Genomic DNA, 26,276 nt, shown 5'->3' with positions numbered 1-26,276 from the left:
GGTAGGAAACCGGAATCCCAAGTTCTTTTGAATTAGGTGTTTTTGGGCAATGCATGCCTTTCTCCGCTGTCTAAAACCTTCAGGTATGGCATATACAGAACAGTTATAACTTTTATAATAACTTGAGGTAAAATGGAAGCCCTGTACACTTCCATCACAGTCTGGTTTGGATCAGCAACAAAACAATACCGATGTGCTGTGTGAAGTTGCGCTGCTTGCTTTTAAAGGGAATAAAAGATGTCATTCTCATTGGTTTAAGGATGTTACACCCAAAACACACTCATGACTGATTAAGAATCAAAAGAATAACCCTTTTGCGCAAAGCGTTTGATCACAAAATGTGCCATCAAATTAGTGAATGTGTACTGGCCACGCCTTTTATGTCTATAAACTTAACGCCTCTGACCATCCTTTTCTGATCACCAAATAGAGCCCTAAGGTTGCCTTCACACTTGGTCGTTTAACTGGACCGAACCCGAGTGGGATTACTCCCCCTTAACCCTGACCCAGCTGGTCTCCGTTCACATTGCATTTTTGTTTGCGGACCCGGATCCGTTTGTGTCATAATCATGATTCTTCAATTCTTTTCACCAATATCGCTTGCCAACGGCACAAAAAAAGGTGACAGAATTCAACTGACATAAAAATGGAAACTCATGTCGTCCGTGTGGTCTTTTGTCATTATTTCTGTTAATCAGGCGTCAATGTCAGCAAAATAACCATAACCAATTTAACCACTTTCACTTTGTCATCAACACCTACCGCCGAATGAGAGTGATGTGAGCTGCTCTGATAAGGAGATTCTTGCGGAGGCAGGCTGTAATGAAAGGATGGATTTGCAGCTTTGCTGATTGAGTTTGAGCTATGCCTATGTGTAGCCTACCTTTCCCATTCATACAAGTAGGCTAAACAAACAAACACACGTCTTTGTGTTTGTCAATGCCTTTGACATTGTCAACCGCACCGTAGTTCTAGCGAACCGTACCCCAGACCACTGTATTCTATTGGTCCCTGGTCCACAGCTGGGTTCGGCAGACACACTATCGAAATTGATCAAATCATCGGTCCAAACAAAACTCGGGTCCAGACCAAAGGGTCTAGTGTGAATGCGCCCTAAGGCTAGTTTCACACTACCAGGCCGAAACCAATCTGATGTTGTCAAATCAGTGTGAACAGTGCAAATCACATGAAATTTAACTGAAATTTAACTGATTTGGGCCGCTTCCATATGTGGTCTCAATCTAGTACAGGTCTGATGTTATATATCGGAATTCATGTGATTCTTACATGCTTGATCGACATTCATCAGAACATTTAATTGGAGTAGCCTACCAGAGAAGTTGGGAGCATGCTCACTGATGTGGGTTCTACTGTAGATCACTCGGTGGAAATGGAAGATAGCTGCAAAGGTCAGTAGGACTACACTGTAGCTACATTTGTTGTTGTTTTGGTCAGTTCAGGACTGTAACCAGGTCACACTGGGTTGGAATCTGATATTGGCCACATTTAATAAGAACTATGTGAACAGCCACAAAAACACTTGGGGAGACTGGACCCATCACTGCAATGCCCCCATCCCACCCTCAGCATAAGCATAGAAATAATGAAAAATATATTTAAAACATATTTCTTCCCCTCCACTCCTCTGCTTTAATTTCCAATAGTAGGCTTGACAGGTAAGATAGCCTTGTTGTGTTTCGCGGCATTGCCTAATACGGCTGCAAAGGTTTAACTATGCATTCCAGTCATTTGCAATTGTGAACAAAATCACATACTTCAAGGAAGTTCTCATTCAATTGTTGTTGCTGTAAACCAACGCGTAATCAGCTGTCCTTGGTATTCTCACAGAATTGTAGTTGCTGACAAACGTAATCATTTCCCCCTTTCTATTCCAAGTTGCCTGGTTTGCCTAACTTATTGCAACAGCCCCGAAAATGAGAGCTCTCTTGTACGCATGCGGGTTGCCTCAAGTGTTAGGCTGATAACCTGTAAACTTTTAAACTTTGAAAAGTACATGTAAATAGGTACTCAAAAAGGTCTGTGCATCAAGCACTGCTAATGTATGTAAATGCAGAAGAATCTACGGATAATTCACAAGTGAGGTTTGGTCATAGAAGCACAACTTTAGAGGGCTAACATAACCACATCCTGTCTTCTGTGTATGTGTTATATATTTATTTCAGTCAGTTATTATATCTGTGCTAAATGGTTTTGGCTGGGTTTAAATAGTTAAGTGTAATCATGCACAGTTAGAAACAAGAAGCAGATAAAAAGTGCAAACAAAAACATACCTGCTTTCGTATATCGGTCACATCTGTGGGTTAGCATGTACTATTAGGGTCAGGCCATAATGCTTTGTCTGTGTAACTGTGCAAGCATGTGTCAGACAAACTTCCTCTCCTCCGTGTTGCTTGTAAGGTTTGCAACATTAAATACATTATCTATGTAAAACCTGGAATGTACAAGTATATCATACATAGTTCTGTCATCTGTTTTGATTATGTGTTGTGTGTAGCACACAAAATCACAACATACATTAAAATGTCAAATGCCAGAAAACAAATAACATAGTTTTTTTTCTGTCAGTGTCCGCATAGCAGATGTTTGTTCATGATTTTTTGTTTCTGGACAGTTTTTTTCATTGTGATGAGAGTAGTATTTTGCACAGAATGTGATTCCACAACCAATTAAGCAAAGTCTTGATATATGAATTAAGCATGTATCATGTTTTGTAATAGTTTGTGAACAATACTTTTCTGTCTGGTATGCCAACATTGTGTCGACAACATTTTAACATTTGCGACCATCACTTATTCACTTTTTGTCATAAAAAGCCTTACATTCTAAAATATACATTTTATGGAAAAGGCTGTATTTAAATTGAAATTGTACCACTTTTAAGATTTTGAATTTTTAATGATCGAACTGAAGTCACATGAACTGAATGATAGAAATGACACATGCAATGCCCCCAAGCAGAACTCAGTTCATGAATATTAACGGATATTTATTTTTGTTTTTACAAATGTACTATTTATGCCCCCCATTTTATAATACAGGGACACAGTCAGAAAGCCACCAGCAGTCATTTCTTGACTTGAGCAATACACATTCACATTTAGCATTTTTCTTCCATTTTCTGCCCACAATGTGTTTAGATTTTGAAAGTCAGCCTGTGGGTTGAGAAAGATTAGGAACACTATGACGATGTTGTCTATCTATCTATCTATCTATCTATCTATCTATCTATCTATCTATCTATCTATCTATCTATCTATCTATCTATCTATCTATCTATCTATCTATCTATCTATCTATCTATCTATCTATCTATCTATCTATCTATCTATCTATCTATCTATCTATCTATCTATCTATCTATCTATCTATCTATCTATCTATCTATCTATCTATCTATCTATCTATCTATCTATCTATCTATCTATCTATCTATCTATCTATCTATCTATCTATCTATCTATCTATCTATCTATCTATCTATCTATCTATCTATCTATCTATCTATCTATCTATCTATCTATCTATCTATCTATCTATCTATCTATCTATCTATCTATCTATCTATCTATCTATCTATCTATCTATCTATCTATCTATCTATCTATCTATCTATCTATCTATCTATCTATCTATCTATCTATCTATCTATCTATCTATCTATCTATCTATCTATCTATCTATCTATCTATCTATCTATCTATCTATCTATCTATCTATCTATCTATCTATCTATCTATCTATCTATCTATCTATCTATCTATCTATCTATCTATCTATCTATCTATCTATCTATCTATCTATCTATCTATCTATCTATCTATCTATCTATCTATCTATCTATCTATCTATCTATCTATCTATCTATCTATCTATCTATCTATCTATCTATCTATCTATCTATCTATCTATCTATCTATCTATCTATCTATCTATCTATCTATCTATCTATCTATCTATCTATCTATCTATCTATCTATCTATCTATCTATCTATCTATCTATCTATCTATCTATCTATCTATCTATCTATCTATCTATCTATCTATCTATCTATCTATCTATCTATCTATCTATCTATCTATCTATCTATCTATCTATCTATCTATCTATCTATCTATCTATCTATCTATCTATCTATCTATCTATCTATCTATCTATCTATCTATCTATCTATCTATCTATCTATCTATCTATCTATCTATCTATCTATCTATCTATCTATCTATCTATCTATCTATCTATCTATCTATCTATCTATCTATCTATCTATCTATCTATCTATCTATCTATCTATCTATCTATCTATCTATCTATCTATCTATCTATCTATCTATCTATCTATCTATCTATCTATCTATCTATCTATCTATCTATCTATCTATCTATCTATCTATCTATCTATCTATCTATCTATCTATCTATCTATCTATCTATCTATCTATCTATCTATCTATCTATCTATCTATCTATCTATCTATCTATCTATCTATCTATCTATCTATCTATCTATCTATCTATCTATCTATCTATCTATCTATCTATCTATCTATCTATCTATCTATCTATCTATCTATCTATCTATCTATCTATCTATCTATCTATCTATCTATCTATCTATCTATCTATCTATCTATCTATCTATCTATCTATCTATCTATCTATCTATCTATCTATCTATCTATCTATCTATCTATGACAATGTGTTGATGTCATTGGCTTTTTAGAGCAGAGATGAGCAACAGGATGTGGGACCTACAGACGCAGATAGGGAGTCTGTAGCTGTTGCAGTTGATGTTGCAGCACTGCAAATAAAGCCTTGATCCAAAGTACTGATAGGAAGATAAATGACATGCAGAGCTGTAGTTTTCTTTATATTCCCTTCTTGCATTCTTTTGTGTTTTCTCTCCTGCATCCTTAAAGCAGGAAAACAGAAGCTTTTATTCACATTCAATTTCACATTTATGTGAAGACACAATGGTCTGTATCAATACCAATAGTTATTCAAAATGATAAACTATATTATTATAAGGAAGTAAATCTTATCTCAATTAAAGTCTCCCTATACATACATTGAAAAGCACCTTAACTCTCACATTTCTTAAATCTCGGTCATAGCTGTTGAAATGCCATTATCCTGTGTTGTGCCTGAGCTTTCCATGTCTTCAGGGTGTGCATCCAGTGTTGCAAAACCTGCAGACATCCTGTTGAATAGGGAACTTCTACTTAAACACAGTCAAGTTAAAAAAACAATTTCTCTGCAATATTACATCATTTGCTCATTCCCACATCACACACACTGTCACACATATACCCAAATACACATCCCCTGTACACAAGCACACACATCCAGGCATATTGGGGCAATTGCTCTGTCGCTAGCTTAGCCACTTTTTAGAGTTTAACACGGTTTTAAATTTGCGTTGAGACGAATACGTCACTTCTTACTCCCCATTTTTATATTACCTTGTCTACGTTATACATTTTTCTCTATATGTCCATATTTATTTTATGCTGGTCTCTAGACGTTATTCTTGCACTGTTGCACTGTTGGACTTACTTATTTGCACCATCACCGTGACACTCATAGAGCACCTTACAATGCACACTGAATTACAGGCTCAGTCCCTGCCCTGTCATGCTTGATCATCCTTAAGCACACTATGTTGATATGTGATCTAGTTTATATAGTATATTTAGTATTTAGTATTTTAGTATCATGTTTATCTTCTACTGTCTCTATTGTACAGTGGAGTTTTTTATATGTATATTACTTTCTGCTGTAAGTGCAGTGTGTGATGTCCGTATGCTACTGAGACCTTGAATTTCCCCTTGGGGATCAATAAAGTATCTATCTATCTATCTATCTATCTATCTATCTATCTAAATGTTTTGTATCAGAGAGGGCACCTGTAGGTGCGTATTAGCTTAGTTTGGACACAGATGAAGTTTAATGAAAGATCAGAGCGGTTTTGTCCCAGAAATAGACAAATAGTATCCTTTCTACACAATTGGCAAGCGTGTAAGCTATTCATTTCCAACGATGTATTTGAATGTGTGAATTAAATGCTAAAATTACGTTATGTACAAAATGGACAACTGCAAGAATTGCGTTAGAGGCTAAGGTAGATGTGAAGTGTATGTTTTTCTGTTGTCATAAAAAAGACATGCAGGTTGCGCGTTCGATCTTGCAGTGCTGCAGATCTGGCTGAACGTAAGACATTGTATTGTATTGTAATGTAAGATTCAGCCAGATCTGCACAGGGCTGCAAGATCAAACGCACCCGCTGATTTCACGCTACCGAAACATGAAGCCAGGCAATTTGCTTCCTTCAGATACAGGTCTTGTTATAACCGCTCTGTACCGCTCTGTACACTTTTAAAGTTTCGGTTTGTCTAGAGACCCTCACCACACTACCACAGAAGTATAATTATATTTTGAGCATTGTCAGTGGGGTAAAATAGCGCTTATTTTTTGACGTGCTAACTGCCCCCTTAGCTTTCACTGTAAGCCCATACAGTGTTAATGCAAAACGGTCTTCCTCAAAACTCCACCAATTAACATAATTTTGTGCTCAGTCAAAAATTTGAACTTGTTAACTACTGTAAAAAGACCCTAAGTTGTTTGTACTTTGGAGTTACACTTTAAAATCAGTTGCACCCTTGCAGGTAGACTAAATGTAGCCTAACATTTTGAATAGCTCATATATTTTGAACGAGTAATCAACCAGCACAGAATGGCATTGACAGTGTAACATAGCTTATATGATGCATGTATTGTATTTAACCTGCCACCTTTATTTATTTCTCCCACAGCACCAACTTTTTTGTAAGTTTTTCAGTTGCTTCTGTCTTTTCAGTGCCTTTCTTTGGACATCACACTGGCATATCCCAGTTTATTAGATACATAACCACTAATTCCACACTTACGTCTATTATTTTTTCTTTACTTTATTGTCGTGATTATCCTTCAATCGTGGTGACTGGCTGTAGGGTACAGAGCCCATCAGGGGAAATGGGCAACTTTCTGGGGAAGGCATCCATTTTGTTTCTATCTTTTACTTATTATTATGCACCCTTCCGGCTACGTTTCATTAATTCACGGATTTGGATAAATGCAGAGACCAAATTTCCCTCACGGAATCAAAAGAGTATATATACTTATACTTATACTTAAATGCTATTTAAATGTATTGTGGCTACGATACATGGAAGTGATGTTTTAACAGCGTTAATAATATCTAGGCTATTTGCCAACTAACCTACTTGCTGTAATGTTAGATTTGTTGTGACAAACAGTTGCTATAGGGAAAGAAACCGCATGCGTTCACTCCTCTGTGCCATGCTGACTAGAAGCAGTCAGCAGATAAGAGAGGGTCAAAAAATATATGTAAGAGCAGAGGAGTACCGTGTTCGAAAGCCCGAGAGTTCATGTATCCACAGCTGCAGAAATTAGCAGAACACCTGCAGCCACCATCGCCCTTATGAAAATTAACGATGGTTTTACTATGATAAAATAACAAAAATGATTTTTCCGTTTCATGTTTTTTTGGGTAATCATGGTTTTTGGGTAACTATGATAGCCATAGTTTATCACTATGGTTGATAAAAAAAGCACCATGCCCCGTGAAAAAAGCACCATGCCCCGTGTGAGGATTGAACTCACGACTTTCTGATTATGAGACTGACACTCCACCTACTGCGCTGACAATGCTTCAGCTGTTATGTCACTACGTAGAGCTCATGGTTTATCACTATAATTTTATCATGGTTTCAGAAGGTATAAACCACACTGCAAAAAGTGATATCTTACTAAGTGGATTAAGAAAATGTATCTTAAGATTTAAGACAATTTGTCTTAAATCTTCAATCTAATTTTAAATTAAGGTTAATTTTCTTAATCCATTGGTAGATATATTTACTTGTTCTTTATGTCTTAATTTAAGAAGATTTTGACTTATTTCAAGTCAAATAATCTTACAAGAAAGCTCAAAGTATCTTTATACTAAAACAGTACTAACTATTTTTATCTTAATATACAATTAGTAAGATATCACTTTTTGCAGTGCATGGATTTCCTCAGAAGGTATAAACCATGGTTTTCTTCAGAAGGTATAAACCATGGTTTTCCTCAGAAGGCATAAACCATGGATTTCTTCAGAAGGCATAAACCATGGTTTTTCCTTACCCAACTTTGTAACATCATCGAGTGTTAAAAAACATAGTAGTTACACGGTTTCCATGTTAATACCATAGTAGTACCACAGTCACCATGAAGTGCGATAGGGGAACCATGGTGGTACCAAAGCTACTATGTATAAACCATAGTAGTACTATGGTTAGGAGCACCATGATCATCATCACCATGGGGTACCATGGTAAAACCATAGTTACTGCATTAAAACCATAGGAAACCATAGTGAATTTTCGTAAGGGCGAAGTCAACGGCACTAATGGCTCTCAAGTCTCACGAATCGACTGTGTGAGACACGTACTGTATCTTTGCTTCCTCCTATGTAATGCTACAATGGGATTATTAAATACAAGTTGATCTGAAGAAGGAATCCATTCATTTTGTAGGCTACCGTTTGCTGGTTAGCCTACACATGCAGATAACCTGATAGGCTATGCGTAGCGTTTCAACGTGGAACAATGCTCTGCATTAAAACAAGCTAAGTTCAAATTCACGTTGGCATGGAATGTTTTATTTGTCAAAGAATAATTGAACGACCAAACTCATTTAAACTAGCCTACTAGACATGCCTGTTAGAGCCTGACTGAAACTAACTTGAACAAAGACAGAACTGAGAAGGAGGGGATAATAACCTGCTGTTAAATACAAATGTGGATGGATTGCCTTTTTCATGAACATGCCTTTATAGCCTCATTATATATTACCCCAATAGACTAATTATTTGTTCTATGTTTGAGTTTGATTGTCTTTTAAAAAATGTTTACTATCCCCTGTTCATATGTTCATACTTTAGGAAGGAAGAGGGTGGAGGAGAGGGGTTTGTATTGTGCTAAAAATGTTCTCAATGTATAAATAGAGTTTTTTGCAACTTTAATTAAATGTTGTAGTTGTTACAAACAAGGTGTTAGAGATTCAGTAAGGGTAAGGTACCGAAATCAAATACCATTGAATATCGACACCGAACCTCAGGCACCAGCATCGGTACCGATATGGGTTCAAATGTCAATGTAGGTACCCAACCCTACGTGGAAAATTATCTTCAGAAAAAGCCTCACAAAAGTTATCAGATGGATTTTTCATTTTCAAAAGTGATTGAGCATCACAGCCAGGGATAAAAAGTTTTCACAAGCCACACATTTGATCCGATCTTCACCAAAATTGGCAGACCATTCCTTATCAATGTATTACTTGACGTGGCTAACAAGCCACATCCCCACTTCTAACGTTGAGCTGCCCGGCTTCAGTGTAGCTCGTTTGGACAGAGACTGTAAACTTTCTGGCAAAAAGAAGGGAGGTGGACTGGTGCTGTACATTAACAATAGATGGTGCAATCCCGGACATGTTACAGTGAAGGAGACTGTATGCTGTAAGGATGTGGAGTTATTAGAGGTTAGTCTCCATCCGTACTACATGCCGAGGGAGTTCTCGCACGCAATTGCTGTCTGTGTTTACGTTCCACCTCGAGCTCTCCCGGATACAGAGTGTGACGTCATCCACTCCACAATCGCAAGGCTTCAAACCCAACACACTGACGCCTTTTTTGTGATCTCTGGCGACTTCAATCACATAACACTGGATTCCACACTCACAAATTTCTACCAGTATGTTGACTGCCCTACAAGGAAAAACAGGACAATAGACCTCATGTATGCAAACGTGAGGGATGCATACAGTGCAAACCCCCTCCCCCCACTGGGAAAGTCAGACCACAACCTCATTCATCTCCAGCCAATGTACAAGCCCAAAGTACAGAGGCTACCAGTTGCCACACGCACCTTCAGGAAGTGGACACATGAAGCGGATGAGGCTCTGAGAGACTGCTTCGAGTGCACTGACTGGAGTGTGTTACAGAATGGAGAGGACTTAGAGGAGGTCACACAGTGCACAACTGACTACCTGAACTTCTGCATGGACATTGTTGTTCCCACCAGAACTGTACGCTGCTTTCCCAACAACAAGCCTTGGATAACCAGCAATGTCAAGACAGGGTGGATGGTTATGGTAGGACAATAATAGTAAATGCACTGTATATAAATCTAAGTCTGAATTATTTTTTTTTCTTCAAAATTCTACACATAATACCCTATAATTACAACTTTTAAAAAAAGTTTGTTTTAGATTTGTGCAAATGTATTAAAAATAAAAAACTAAGAAATCATGTGTAGATAAGTATTCACAGTCTTTGCAATCAAGCTCAAAATTGAGCTCAGGTACATTCTGTTCCCACTTAAGTCAAGTCAAGTCAAGTAAAGTTTATTTATATAGCACATTTTATACACAGAGGTCATTCAATGTGCTTTACATAAACAAAACCAAACAATAATAACAAATAAAAGCATAGAAGGGCAATATAGTCAAAGAATAGTTAAAAGGTAAAGATCATAATAAAAAGAAAACATAAAACACAAGGTAAAATCATTTAAAAAAAAAAGAATAATTAGTAAGCAAAAAAACAAAGTCAAAAGTAGTAAAACAAGTAATAAAAGACAAAGTAGAATAATTATCGAGGCAGATTCAGAATTTGTAACTTCGGCACAGTTAGCAGAAAGCGTCTGAGAACAGTTTGGTCTTAAGTCTAGATTTAAAACTGGCTACAGTTGGGGCCTTTTAATGTCATCCGAAAGTTGGTTCCACAGCTGAGCCGCATAGCAGCTAAAAAAGCTGCTTCACCATGTTTAGTTCTAACTGTAGGTTTTACTAGCAGGTTTTTCACCTGGGACCTGAGAGGACGAGAAGGTGTGTACTGCTGAAGCATGTCTGACAAGTATTTAGGTCCTGCTCCATTTACTGATTTATAAACAAGCAATAGTGCTTTAAAGTCAATTCTGTGACTTACTGGAAGCCAGTGCAAGGACTTAAGAATTGGAGTAATGTGGTCAGTTCTTTTAGTTTTTTGTTAGAGTCCTAGCTGCTGCATTTTGTATCACCTGAAGCTGTTTAATAGTCTTTTAGGAAGGCCTGTGAACAGTCCATTGCAGTAATCAGCCCTGCTGGAGATAAATGCATGAATGAGTTTTTCTAAGTCATGTTTTGACATCAGCCCTCTGAGTTTGACAATATTTTTGAGGTGGTAAAAAGCTGATTTAGTTATAAACTTTCATGTGGCTGTTGAAATTTAGATCACTGTCAATTAATACACCAAGATTTGTAACAGTATCCTTTGCCTTCAACCCTTTTGTGTCAAGGAGAGTGGCAACCCTAAGTCTTTCCTCATTTTTTACCAAATATAATTACTTCAGTTTTTCTTTGTTCAGCTGAAGAAAATTTTGAGACATCCAGGTGTTGATTTGTTCTATACACTGACACATAGATTCAAGAGGACCATAGTTGTTTGGTGATAGAGCTAAGTAAATTTGTGTGTCATCTGCATAGCTATGATATGAAATCAAATTATTTTGAATGATTTGTCCAAGTGGGAGCATATAGAGGTTGAATAATAGTGGCCCCAAGATCGACCCTGGGGAACACCACAGGTCAAGGACGTTGGTGTTGAGGTACAGTTTCGATGGCAACAAAGAAGCTCCTTTCTTGTAGATATGATTTTAGCCAGCTGATAACTATGCCTGTAAATCCAACCCAGTGTTCTAGTCTGTGTAGTAAAATACTGTGATCAACAGTGTCAAATGCTGCACTAAGGTCCAGTAGCACTAGGACTGATGTTTTACCTGAATCTGTGTTGGGCTATGTCATTGGAAACTTTAATGAGAGCTGTTTCAGTGCTGTGATTTGCCCGAAAACCAGACTGAAAGTAATCAAAATACCCATTTGATGTTAGGAAGGTGGTTAATTGATTAAAGACTACTTTTTCAATAATTTTGCCAATAAAAGGTAGATTGGATATGGGCCTGTAATTGTTTAGCATGGAGGCATCCAGGTTATTCTTCTTGAGAAGTGGCTTTACAACAGCTGTTTTCAGTGACTTAGGAAAAGTGCCAGACAGCAGTGATACATTTAATTGGAGTCCACCTGTGGTAAATTCAGTTGATATAGATTTGATACATTTGGAGAGGATGACAGATCTCTTCTATGCAGCTCTGGCCAACGCTATAATAGGACGTTTCAGATTGAGATGAGGAAGTAGGTATATAAAGCTCTACATTTTACTCAGATGCTCAGTTCTGTTTTGACATGTTGTTCTCTGATTGGCAAATACTACATGATGACCACATTAGCCAGGACCCTCTACTGGTTGGCCACACTCTTGATCTGATCTGATACCAGCTTAGCAGAAAAAAAATAATAAAACTAGGGCTCTAAAGCATGACCTCTTGGACTTGTCTGCATGTTCAGTTTCCAAGGGTTTGACTGCACTGAGAGGAGGAACCTTATACCTTAAGCCATTTGCATAGCTACCGTCGGGAACACCCACTGGCATGCATTGACAGAACGCAACTGTGTGTGGGAGCCGTTAGTTTGCTTAGCAGTTAGTTCACTTTCGAGGCATTCTATCATCATGTTTGCATAAGATGGACTTATTTAGGTTAGAGAGCTTTTTTAATGATGAAATAATGCCTATTTCAATCCTGTGTGAACTGACTTATTGTGGCATACTAAAACAAAACGATGAAATCAAGGAAGCAATGTAAAAAGTAACAGATGATAACAGTTGATATGTATACAAGAGACAGGGAAGGGGTTTGACTCTGTAAGAGAAGTGGTAACAATTTCAAGAAAAGAACCAAAGAAGAGGAACTCCCTGTTCAGTCATGTCAGGCAGAAAATGGAAATGAAAGCCAGAAAGTCTGTATTAAATGTGAGAGTAGGTAAACATTCATTTTATTATATAATTATAGCCATAGTGAGGCTGTTATGGAACATTTGAACATACTGTAAGTGTGATTAGAGGCACTTTTTAGCCTGGGTGCCATTCCAAACTTAGTCCCGCCACACGGGAAGTTCGGTCTGGCATTGCTCCATTGTGGTGGAAGTATGCTCGCCCTAAATCGGGCGGACCAATCAAATCAGGCTTTACGATGATGGACAGGTGAGCAACAGCACCTGGTCTATCACGTCATCTGAGCACGCTTAGATTAGGCTTATTTTTGAAACAAAAACGCTGTGGCTTGAAGGATACATGGCTTTTAAGACCCCATATGGAAAATTCATATTATTTAATGAGGTTGTATCACTGAAAATGATTATTTCTGAAAACTTTGGCCAAAGTTGAGATGTAGGAAAACTGGTGGTTTCACTTTCATCAAGGGAAAACAGCGGTGTTGCATTGTGACATGTTTCCTCGTTCGTTTGAAATCTCTGATTGACCACCTGTTCGAGGGATTTGCAACAGCCTTTCCCAGCTGTTTAACAATCAGTGTTCAACAGAATTATTTTTAAAAACGGAGGGGATATACTGTAGGAGCAGAAGGATGGTTCGTGTGTATTCTTCCTACACCTCACGGTAAGCTATTTTGTTGCTCTGATTGGTTAGGTCTATCCAATTGAGTGCAGAGGCATTCCCCCCCTGTATCGGTTGAAACACGCCCCATAATTACGTCCCAATGGAGCAGTATCAGACTCATATTCTGACTAGAATTTGAGTATGACAACGTCAGGCTAGGCACTTTTATCTGAAATACCCAATTTAAATTATTTGAGATTCCTGACCTTTTTTTGTCATTTGGAGGTCAAATCAGCACACAGACGGAAATGCCTCATGTCACAGGGTCTGTTTTCTGCATGATCAGGCTTCATCTTTCAGCCTTTTGAGGTAAAATCAGCTGTGACCCTGATATGTAAGGGATTGTTTTTGCAAAGCATCTTTGCCATGATTTTACATACATATTGTACAGATGATTGAATAAATCCATTTGACTTCCTGACTCTTTGACTTATTTTTGGACATACAAAGAGGATACGTGTGCGTCTTACTTCTAAATTCCATGGTCATTGAAAACAAGCCATAGCATGTTTTTTGCTTTGTAATGGCCCATTGATATGTACCATGGCGTTATCATCCCTGCTGAAAAAAAACAGCTAGAAATCAGCTTATGCTTATGCTGTTTTTTTTTCAGCTGTTGCTGGTCTTTGCTGGTGTAGGCTGGGTTGGGCCACCAGGTGGACATGCTGGTGTGACCGTCTTGCTGTGACCAGCCTGTCGTGTGGGATACAGCTGGTGTGAGATGGTCATGCTGGTGACCAGCCTGCCAAGCTTGACATTGTTGGTGTAAGATGTTCATGCTGGTTTGCTAGAATGGTCAACCAGCAATGTAGACCAGCAACACCAGTTAAAATGACCAACTTGAGTTGGTACGACAAGCAAAACCAGCTGAATTAACATTGGCAGCTGAGGGTATGCTTTCGCAAGAGTTTTGCTGGATAGCAGGTCAACCACCATAGGGTGTTCAAACAAGCTGGTTAATAAGCTGGTCAACCAGCAAACCACCTTAAGCTGGTCAGGCTGTTTTCAGCAGGGATATTAAAGGAGAAATCTGGGGATTTTTCACATACAGTAGATAGTTTCTCGAGGTCATCGAGTAATGTTGGTACGAATAAAACAAAAACAATCGGTTTTACCTAGCTCGAGTTGCTAGTTCCAGCAGCTAAAGCAGCCAGGCAGCTACAGCGCTACACTGTGAGGGCATGTCCGTGAACTAGGGCTGTAGCGATATGCGATTCGAAACCGAAATCGCGACAGATCATATCCCTGAACCTGTGTCACGGTGTGAAAAGGCAGAACCGCGACACACCCTTTCTAGTGTTTCAAGCAGCACTTTGCAGCTTACACGGCCGCATGAGCAACACACATCTCCCGCTTTATTACGTTGTCCAAAAATACATAAATATATCATAATTTCGTACCTCTCATTACTTTCATTGTAGACTATGCGTGCAACTTTAACAAACAGTAAACCCCCTCTCCTTGCCCCGCTCTCTCTCACTCTCCCTCGCTCTCAGTCTCAGTGGACACGCGCGACTCGGCCTGCACAATCCAAATAAAACATTCACAATCGTGAAAGCAAGATTTAAAAATCTTGCATTCAAGTTGACTGATCATCCCAACACCAATGTTTCCCAAAAGTGCCTGTCCCAAGAAGAACAAGTATTACCTTGAAACTTAAACACACATGGGGAAACTGAACAGTCAAATCAGTAGACTATGATAAGCTAGCCAACTATGCTACTTTGTTTACAATATTTCCAGGCTTCAACCAGACAGCTGAATTAAAGAGGTAGAGTTGTAATAGAAATAGTAGGCCTTGGCTATAGGCTAATCTGCATAAATATCATAAATTCAGTATTCTCTCTTTTTATATCAGGATATACAGATATATTATATTATATATTATATTATATTATAATCCTCTGGTGTTCTAAGGTAGGCTTACCTATATTGAACTGTGTGTCAAAAATCGTGATACAAACCGAATCATGAGGTTGGTGTATCGTTACAGCCCTACCGTGAACCCCCTTACATATAGGTACACATACAAGGAGACTCTTGTGAAAAAAAACTCCACTGTGAAAAGGCTGTTAAAACTGCCTGAAGCCAACTTAACAACAACCTCTCTGATGGTAATTGTAAACTGCAAATATCACCCAGGCCGAAATGCTAGCAGCAAGTGTCACAAAACGTTTTTCACAAACTGTTTATGTGACTGTAGCCTTCCAACTGAAGACTGCATTTTAAAACGTATAACTAAATCAAATTCCACCTCGTCATCTGGATCCCATCCCCAATTCCCTAGTCAAGCATGCTTGCCTGCCATAATATCTCTGATAACCTCCATCATCATATCCTCTTTGTCAGCTGGCACAGTTCCCTCTTCACTGAGAGTTGCCATTATTAGACCAATTCTGAGAAAATGCAACGATTTCAATCATTGTTGTCCTATATCTAACCTGCCATTCATTTCCAAAATACTGCTGAAGGTAGTTGCATCTCAACTTCAGACCTACCTCCAAAACAATAATCTCTTTGAGCAATTTCAATCTGGTTTCCACCCCCAACACAAGCAACCCTGGTTAAGATAACAAATGATCTCCTCTGTGCAGCTGACACTGGTCTACTGTCCATCCTCATCCTTTTAGACCTCAGTGCCGCCTTCGACACAATTTCACCCCAACTATTGTTGGAGCGACTAGTGAGCATTGGAATCTGTGGTGCAGCTCTTGCATGGTTTGCTCACTATTTAGCAGACAGAACATTTTAGGTCCAGATTCAGGACCAGTGGTCAGAAAGCTCCATTCTCCACCACTGAGTCCCACAGGGCTCAGTGCTGGAGCCACTTCTGTTCATCATCTACTTCCCCTCGGTAACATCTTCAGGCACTATGGCATCCACTTTCACTCTTATGCTAATGACACACAGCTCTGTGTCCACCAAACTACTACTCTGCCTCCCAATACCCTTATTGCTTGTCTCCATGACATACAGACATGGATGGCAAGCAGTTATCTGAAATCCAACAGTAAGAAAACTGAGCTGTTACTCATTGGCATCACATCTACGCTTGAAAAAAACCCAATATCTCTTCAATCTCCATTGGTGAGACCACCATACCTGTCTCCAAACAGAGCCTTGGAGTTGTTATCATGACATCAAACGTTGGCAGGTGTCAGCCTTAGGACCTCCTAGAGTATTAACAGACACAGCTAGTAAGTGTTTTAAATCCAAACACATCAACAGTTACAAGCCATACATCATTTTTTGTAATTTCAGAGACCCCTAGAGGTCAAAGGTCACTAACTTTCTTGCACATTCTAACTATGATTTCCTGAGTCTATGTATCAAAACTTTGGTTTTGATACAGTAAAGCATTGAAGAGATATGAGTTCATTTCCTGTTTGCCACTTGCACCGCCGATTTTGATTGGCTATGATCATTCCAGAAAGTAATATGGTGGTATGGCATGTTCTGATGATGGCCTGTGCCAAATTTGGTGAAAATTGGATACAATTGGTGACAAGATAAAGCTTTTTGGTGTTTCCGATAAAATCCAAGATGTCGGAAAATCCAATATAGTGGAAATTAATGTCATAGAGTGCATCGAAAGTGTTTTTTTCCCTACAGACTGCAATTATGCCTCCTTTTTGAAAATGGGCAAATGGGTCAAAAGTTATGTGTGTGAACGCATGTCCAACCTTTACCTGTTGGTGGCACTACAGCGCTCAAGGTGCTGACATGAAACTTGGTGAAATTAATCATGGGACTATCCCTAATCAGTGTGTCAAATTTCTCCAATGGACTCCAATGGCAGAGGAATAATATTAAGAAAAGGTAGAAACACAATGAGTGCCTTCGCTGCTTGGCCTGCTAAGTCATCTTTTTCCAATTATCTGGTTTTCATAGACTGGGACAATATGTATCTTATCATCACAACTTGGATTTCTCTGTAAAAATCTAATCTGAATTATCAGTGAATTGTCAGTGATTTGTTCTTGCAAGATAATAACACCCTCCTCTATTTATTCAGGATAATGGTGATAACTCACACCGCATCGCTCCATCGCCTGTAGTCCATGTGCGGGGTCTGTGTGAGTCTGTGGTGGAGGCTGATCTTGTGGAGGCCTTAGAGAAATTTGGAAATATCTGGTAAGATAAGTTATCATTGTTGTAAATGTGTTGTTGTCCAACCATAGTTATTTTACACTTGTTTATGTATGTTGTATGTATGTACTGTATGTTTTACTATAGGCACCCAATACGTTGTAAACTGATAACAAAAAGGGAATTGATGTTACTTTAATGGGAATTGCTTGCTTATGTTACTTTAATGTTTTTTCCCTCAACATTTGGTACACATTCTTTGCTGTTATTTGAAATATAATTGTATGTGTCTATGTATTAAACATATTATGATATTATATGTATTATATGTTTTAAAAATACATTTCAAAAATACATTTAAATGTAAAAAAGGTTACACAAAATAAAATCTAACCAAGTGTTATTAATCTTATATTAAAATCAAAAAATCTATTCGGTATTGTTTTTAGTATGAACAGTCTTACCTAGCGCTCTCTCAAAAGATCATTTTGACTTAATTTAAGAACACTTTGACTTATTTTAAGGAGTCTTTTCAAGAAAAATTTACTCAACGCACTGGCAGACAAATTTGCTTGTTTTTAGAACAAATTTGCTTGGCGCACTGGGAGACAAATTTGCGATTTCAGGATGAGACATCTTAAAAGAAATCAAACTCTTCTTAAATTAAGTCAAATTATTTTATGAGAAAGTGCTAAGTAAGTCTATTTATACTGGAAACAATACAAACTTGATATTTTGATCTTGATATAAGATTAATAAGACTTGGTTAGATTTTATTAGATAAACAGTTTTGCAAACAGTAACAGATTCGTTCACCACTCACCATTCATTGTCGTAATCTCTTGGAATTGTTTGTAGGTCATGCTCCAAACTTTCATCGATGCTGCGGAAGTTTTGGATGTAACGGAATACATGCTTCATTGTTGCAACAACATTCAAAACGAGCACACTGCTGTATTCACCCTACATGCTGTCTGTTGTAAACAAAAACAGTAGGCTAGCAGATGTGACAGCGGCCGCATATATTCTGCGTCATACTGTATCTCGCCTCTTGCGAACTCTACAAGCTCCCACCCCTCACTCGACAACCACACGGAGATTCTGTAATGTGCGTGTATGTCACATTTTCTCATGTCACTTCGTTGTGCGGCTAATAACTTTATTAATGTTTCTTTGTCTGACAGCTATGTAATGATGATGCCATTCAAGAGGCAGGCATTGGTAGAGTTTGAAAACCTTGACAGCGCTGACCGTTGTGTGACCTATGGGGCTAAAGAAGCTGTATACATTGCCGGCCAGCAGGCCTTCTTCAACTACTCCACCAGCAAGAGGATCACAAGACCCACCAATGCGGATGACCCAAATAGTGGGAACAAAGTGTTACTACTCTCCATCCAGAATCCACTCTACCCCATCACTACAGTAAGACTCTTTGCACATCATGTATTACATGTCCACTAAAGTTGGAGATTAATCTACTTCACACTGTTCTTCCACAGAAACATCCTCCTAAACCTGTTGTACATTAGACGTCCTGCACATCTTCTAGCGCAATGTTAATCAATGTGTGGTTTGCAAGCCTCATGCAGCTTGCCAAGTTATAATTAGTAGCTCACACAGCAGCTAATAATTATATGATAACACAGACAATACTCTCTGTCAATAAAGATTAAACATTTGATTATATAATTGAATTGTACAACAACTACTGGCCTGATTTTCATGAAACTTAGTCAACATTGTCAGAAGTTAGAGATTAAAGCTAGTTACTGAGGTAAATGTAAAACCTTTCACCTTTTCACAAAGTTGTCTACACTATTTGACAAGATTCCATAGGAACATAAGCAGCGCATTGTTATGATCACTGACCACTGATTTACACTGCATTGTATTTTCCCCCCTATCTGCCTTAGGATGTTTTGTACACAGTCTGCAATCCTATTGGCAATGTGCTGCGTATAGTGATCTTCAAGCGCAACGGAATTCAGGCCATGGTGGAATATCCTTTCTGGAGTCTAACTGTACAAAATAAACAGAAGGCTCCATAACAGTTAGAGACTTTGTTTGAGTAACTCAAGAATATGAAAGTGTTGGTGGTTGTTGTGGTGATTATTTTAGATTAGATTAGATTCAACTTTATTGTCATATGTGCAGAGTACAAGTACAAAGACAGCGAAATGCATCTAACCAGAAGTGCAAAATGTATGAACAACAACAACATACATTTGTTATGTGCAATGTAGTAGCAGCAACATTATAATAGTAAGAATAATATAGATATATCCAGTGTATTAACAGAATATAATATAAGAAAAAAGAATAAATATGGATATGGATATTCAGTATGAAAAATATAGACAGATATGTACTGTACAGGATTTACAGCTATGTGCAGTGTGGTAACAGTACCATTGTAGTGCAGAAACAGTAACATTATAAGAGTAAGAATAAGTGGAAACACTTTATTTTAAGGTTCACATGTTAGCCACCAATACATACCTAATTAATACCTGTATTAGTGACTTATAAGGCATGTGTTAGGCAACATTAACCATTTGTTAGGTGTGTATTCACAAATGTCTTGTTCATGACGAATTAGGCCTTTATTATTGATATAATCTTAATAATGACCTTGTAAGCCTTGATCTCTACATACTAATTAGTAGTAAGTACCAAAATAGAATATGCATAACCTACTTGTATACTGTCTGAATAAATCCCAAATAGTAGGAGAACAGTTGTAGAATAAGCAAGTGTATGGCTCAACCTCATTGCTGCATTTCACTGCCCAGGTTGCTGTGTGAAATAGCACTTAATAACTGGGAGATTGGCTCCCATTCTAAAGTGGAAACTGGTTCCTTGGTAGCAAGCACATTATCATCAGTAATACCTCCAAAGAGTTTTTCAAACCCTGGGAAAATAATGCTTTGTTCAAGAATTCCAACCCTCAAACCTTCTATTCCTTGACTAGCCTCCTCTCACATTTGAGTCCATTCAGAATGCCCAGAGGGCGAAAGCCGCCTTAAATGGAGCAGACATATATGCAGGATGCTGCACTTTGAAAATTGAATATGCGCGGGTAAATCTGCAGTGCTTACACACATCCATACACACACACACTCTGGCAGCATGCATGCATACACACACACACACACAGGTGCACTCTTCACACTCACAGTCACTCTAACACACATGCAGTGCCGCTGTGCTCTCTTTCGCCCCCTCATTGCAGCCCTCACGCCTCAATGTAATCAGAAATGATAATGACAGCTGGGACTACACAAAGCCCTTTCTCGTCAGGAGAGGTGAGAACATCTGTGCGATTCTATGTGTGTTACTCTGTGAGTGTGTATTTCTTTGTTTATTTCATGTTATGTAGAATTCATACTAAAATGTTGCATACACGCAAACCTAAAACTTGATGCACGCAGCATTCCATGCACCTTTTCTTTGTACATTCCAATTAACTTGAAATTAAGCGCACATGCACAATTACTGCACTTCACCCTCTCTCCTCTGTCAATCCTACTCATTTTAATATGCTAACTACAAGGCCACTCAAGAACGCAAACCTCCACAAAGTGTTTGTGTGTGTGAGTGGGTGTGTTTATGTGTGTGCGTGCATGCTTGCATGTCTGTGTGTATGCATGCCTGTGTGTGTGTGCATGCGTATCTGTGCTTGTGTGTGTGTGTGTGTGTGTGTGTGTGTTCATGTGTGCGTGTGTGCAGGCATGTGTGCGTGTGTGCGTGTGTACGTGTGTCTTAATGCTTGTGTGTGTGTGTGTGCATGCGTGCATATGTGTGCGTGTGTCTTTGTGTTTTTGTGCATACGCAAGCTTTGTATATGAGGTCCCAGGTGTCTGTGTCTGTACACCTAGGGCCTCATGTACAAAACTTGTGTACGCACAAAAATGTTGCCAACGCCATCTTTCAAGCTCATGGTCTCTGACTCTAATAACCACTGCCACACTCTGCCACTCACGCCATTTTGTTTGATAAGAGGACTTCCACCTCACATTCGCTGGAAATTACCTTTTTTATTTGCTTACTATGAACCTTACTCTTTGAGGCCTTAAAAACAGCTCTCTTTTTAAATTGGCCATTTTGGATTGAGCTGTGTTGTGTCACATTAAAACCAAAGCAGTAAAACACATTTGTCATGGATTACTATGTTGTTAGCTGATTGAAAGGTGTGTTTGTTTTTGAACAATGTATTTATTTCACACTCCTCTGTTAAATGTCTGATTTTAGAACGTACCAAAGGAAGACAGCGACAGGCCATTTTAGGGGAGCATCCCTCTTCTTATGGAGATAATGGCTATGGTCAGTTCTTCTATTCATGTTTTTTCTTATTTTAAAATAATAAAATCCATCAAATCCACCAAATAAATATATGTTGGTACCCTTTCTACAAATAAAGAAGAAGAAAAAACATTGTATGCTGTCTGACAGGTGCACACTACAGACAGTAGTGTGTCATTACATTGTGATAACGTGATATCCAAAAAGGCAGCCGACTCACTTTCAGTTTTTACAGCAATATCTTTTCAATTAGTTAAAGTAGGCAAATCTAATTTGTGAGATCAACATACAGCGCTGAAAACTGGTATTTTAGTTTTTGACGCCTTGATCCAAAGTAACTTACAGATACCAATTGCAGGCGTCAGTTTCCCTGGAGCCATTAGCCACGTACTGTATGGGTCTAGCATTTTTTGAATGGGCCAGTGTTTAACACAATTTTATATAACATGGCACAGTGGCCAGAAGTGCACATATGACAGGTAACAGGTAACTTGTGGGCAGCCATGGCCCACTGGTTAGCACTCTGGACTTGTAACCGGAGGGCTGCCGGTTCGAGCCCCGACCAGTGGGCCGCGGCTGAAGTGCCCTTGAGCAAGGCACCTAACCCCTCACTGCTCCCCGAGCGCCGCTGTTGAAGCAGGCAGCTCACTGCGCCGGGATTAGTGTGTGCTTCACCTCACTGTGTGTTCACTGTGTGCTGTGTGTGTTTCACTAATTCACCGATTGGGTTAAATGCAGAGACCAAATTTCCCTCATGGGATCAAAAAAGTATATATACTTATACTTAACAAGTGCTATTCCTACTCTATAACAAAAATAAACCTGTAATTTGGCCATTAGACGTTAACTCTGTGGGTATTCTGTCCAACTTCCTTGGCTAAAGTATCCTTCACACTAAGAACGATAACTAGAAAGATAACGGCAAAAAAAGCTAATATGAATGACAACGTCCACACATAAACTATAACGATAACTGCGATAAGCAGCGAATAACATTGGTCAGTGTGGAAGCTTTTATGGTTATAGTTATAGTTAATGTTCTAGTTATCGTACGTTCCTGACATGAATGGCCTTTAAGACTGTTAGATGAACATCCAAGCACAAATGACGGGAAGTAAGATCATTGGATAAACATATTTCCAAGCTTCCAGTAGGCCTTGTTCCTTTGTAAATTTGAGAATAATAATAATAAAAGAATAATAAGTTGAAGGTATTTTTTTTTCTAAGCTAACATTTCATTTTAAAACATCTCAATGAGAATGAAATCACCATAAAAAATATATTACCTATACCAACAGGGTCACCATGACTGTGATGTACTGTAAAGTGGATGTAAAAATAGTGGTGTTCATTCCTTTATAAAAATTACATACTAACTTAGGAGGTTAATTTGTTTTAACCCTCATTTGAATTATTTGCAATTATCATATACAGGTTTGATGATGGGCCCATCACATTTCGGCCAAGGATTGTACACCTGCTGTCTGGTTGTATTTACACCACTGTTAACTACAACCCCAAATCAGAAAGAGTTGGGACGTTGTGTAAAATGTGAATAAAAACAGAATGTAATAATCTGCAAATTTCGTAAACTCATATTTAGTTGCCAAATGGACACAGACAACAAAAGTTGAAAATGACAAATTTGTCTATTTCATGGAAAATATATTCATTTAGAATTTGATACCAGCAACACATTTCAAAAAAAGTTGGGACAGGGTAACAAAATGCTGGAAAAGTGTGTAATGATAAAGAAAACAAAAGGAGGAATGTTTCACAACTGATTAGGGCTAACAATGATAACAATGAGGGCAACATGATTGTGTATGAAAAAGGGCATCCCAGAGAGGGGTATTCATCACTTTGTGTAAACCGGTGTGGACAAATGATGAAACAATGTAATTTTAATGCTTCTTAACATGAAATTGTGAAAAATTTGGGGAATTTATCATCTACAGTACATAATATCATTAAAATATTCAGAGAATCCAGAGAAATCTTTGCCAACTAGCCATGGTCTTTTGGACCTTAGATGGCACTGCATTAAAACCAGACCTGTCTCTATAAATAAAAAATCATTGCATGAGCTCAGGAAAACCTCTGATAACCATTGTCTATGAGCACAGTTTGATACTCAATTGAGAAATGCTAGTGTAAACTTTACCATGCAACAGACAAAATTATATTTAGACATGATACATAAATACCACCGACTTATCTGGGCCTGAGCTTGTTTAAAATGGACTGAGGTAACGTGAAAAAAGGTCCTGTGGTTAGACCAATCAAAATTTGCAATTCTTTTTGGAAATCATGGACTCATCTGGGCTTAAGAGGAGAGGGCCTATCCAAGTATCCAACCTATCCAACTTGTTTTAGGTGCATTCGTGTAGAAGAATGGGTCTTTAAAAATAATTTTGCTACCATTTCGTGGCTTCCGCTGACAAAATAAATAGTTCGCCACACAGATTGAAGAACTTTACAGTTTCAGGTGTTGCGTGGCAACGTGTTACTAGCTGACTTTCACTTTCAATGAAATTCCATTGAAATAAGCAAACAGACTTCTTGTGGAGTGATCTGAAAGACATTAATCAGAAGCACAAAACCCATTGCCATTGACAGCGGTGATTATATACTTTGCCAGTGATAATATAGATTTAACAGACCTCCGAACGTTGGGAAGGCCCATTCATGTGAATGGAACTTTCTGCAGCACTTTGAAGAGCCGTGTAATAAAGTTAAAGCTAATTGTTGCAGCATAAGCTCCGCAAACAGAGCGCTTCTGTTGAGCGCCAGAAGTAGCTTCGCTGTTGGAGGCAATTATTGCCTACAATAGACTTTAGAAGCTCTCTGTGAGACAAAAAAATTGCATCAGCATACAGGTTGGCCCACTCTTTCCACTGAGCAAACTGCTCCAGTCACCTCAGGTCTTCTCCAGACTATTTGTTTCAGCTCTTTCCATATAGATGTTCAATAGGATTCAGAGGCTCGAAGGCCACTCCAAAATAGTTTACTATTCTTAATAGCCTGGGTGAACCTAGATGAACATGTTAACAGGTTAGTCTGGGTCCACCCAAACTATTGTTCTTAGCCATTCTTGGATAGTTTTAGCTGTGTGTTTTGGATCATTATGTTGGAAGACCAATGACCTTCAATTATGCAGTGTCATGTTGACAAAGTCCCCTCTCTTGCCTCGCTCCCTCTTCCTTATTCTCATTTTAGGCTCTCACTGCCCCCTATTGCCACTGCCCACCAACACCAGATTTAAGAGAAGCTCACATGATTTGCCAGAGGTGGTCGCTTATCCTTTACCCCAGACTTCCTCCTACATGGGGCATGCCACAAGCTCAGTTGCCATGGTGAGCGGCCTTCACCCTGGGAAGATGAACTGCACCCGTATCTTTAACCTCTTCTGTCTCTATGGAAACATTGAGAAGGTGAGTGGTTATCTAGAAGAGATTAGAGCAGTAGTAGTTGCACGTATGACTGGCAACATCACAGCATGGTATGGTAACAGGACCTTTACAGCCAGCGCTGCAGGAGAAAGACCAAGCGGATCCTCGCTGACCCCAGTCATCCCAGCCACAGTCTCTTCACCCTCCTACCGTCTGGTAGAAGGTACAAGAGCATGCGAACTTGTACCAGCAGATATAGAGACAGTTTCTATCCACAAGCCACCAGGATGCTGAATTATCATTCTCTTCATCATACCTAATCAACCTCGCACCTCTTCAGGGTTTTTATTTATTTATTTTATCTTATTATTTTATTACAGTGCATGAAAATGCACTGTACTGTTCTTCCTAGGCAACAACTTCTTCTTATTATTATTCCGATTACCACTTTTTCCGTACGCTTTTCTCTTGAACAGTTTAACTTAGAAACTTAATTCAAACTTTTTAACGTAGGTATTCAAACGGACGAAGCTGCTATGTCTTTTCAACTTTTCAACTTTTTAAACTATTAAAGAAAAACTTTTTAAAAATCCCCATAGACTTAACATTGCCGACAGACATCATAATCACGGCCGTTAAGCAATTAGAATCCTATGGCAGGTGTTCAGGCCACCTGGATCAACTGCCAGTCTCAGGCTTTAAGCATACAAACTGGCCCTATTAAGACTACACATCCTGTTCAACTGCTTCCTCTGCCAAAAACTGTTTCAAAATAAAAGTCCTCACTACAACATTTCACTGTTAAACAATTTAACCCTTTAAACTACTGAACTTTTTAACTGTTCAGCCATTGTAACTGTTACTTGTCATCAACTATGACTCCT

At 38.3% G+C, this 26,276-nt stretch overlaps 1 protein-coding gene across 1 annotated transcript in view; it reads left to right on the top strand.

Moving 5' to 3' along the window:
- Positions 1 to 26,276, top strand: part of LOC125297903 (heterogeneous nuclear ribonucleoprotein L-like) — a 46,111-nt gene that overhangs the window by 2,112 nt on the left and 17,723 nt on the right. Inside the window, exons 2-8 of the mRNA XM_048248459.1 lie at positions 17,625 to 17,743; positions 18,883 to 19,120; positions 19,612 to 19,697; positions 20,681 to 20,777; positions 20,931 to 21,003; positions 21,950 to 22,021; positions 25,220 to 25,434. Coding sequence (XP_048104416.1) covers positions 17,625 to 17,743; positions 18,883 to 19,120; positions 19,612 to 19,697; positions 20,681 to 20,777; positions 20,931 to 21,003; positions 21,950 to 22,021; positions 25,220 to 25,434 — 900 coding nt within the window. The remainder of the gene's footprint in view (positions 1 to 17,624; positions 17,744 to 18,882; positions 19,121 to 19,611; positions 19,698 to 20,680; positions 20,778 to 20,930; positions 21,004 to 21,949; positions 22,022 to 25,219; positions 25,435 to 26,276) is intronic.

The sequence above is a fragment of the Alosa alosa genome, chromosome 7 (genome assembly GCF_017589495.1).
Source record: "Alosa alosa isolate M-15738 ecotype Scorff River chromosome 7, AALO_Geno_1.1, whole genome shotgun sequence".
NCBI classification, from domain to species: Eukaryota; Metazoa; Chordata; class Actinopteri; order Clupeiformes; family Clupeidae; genus Alosa; species Alosa alosa.
This window is presented reverse-complemented; position numbering and strand designations above follow the sequence as displayed.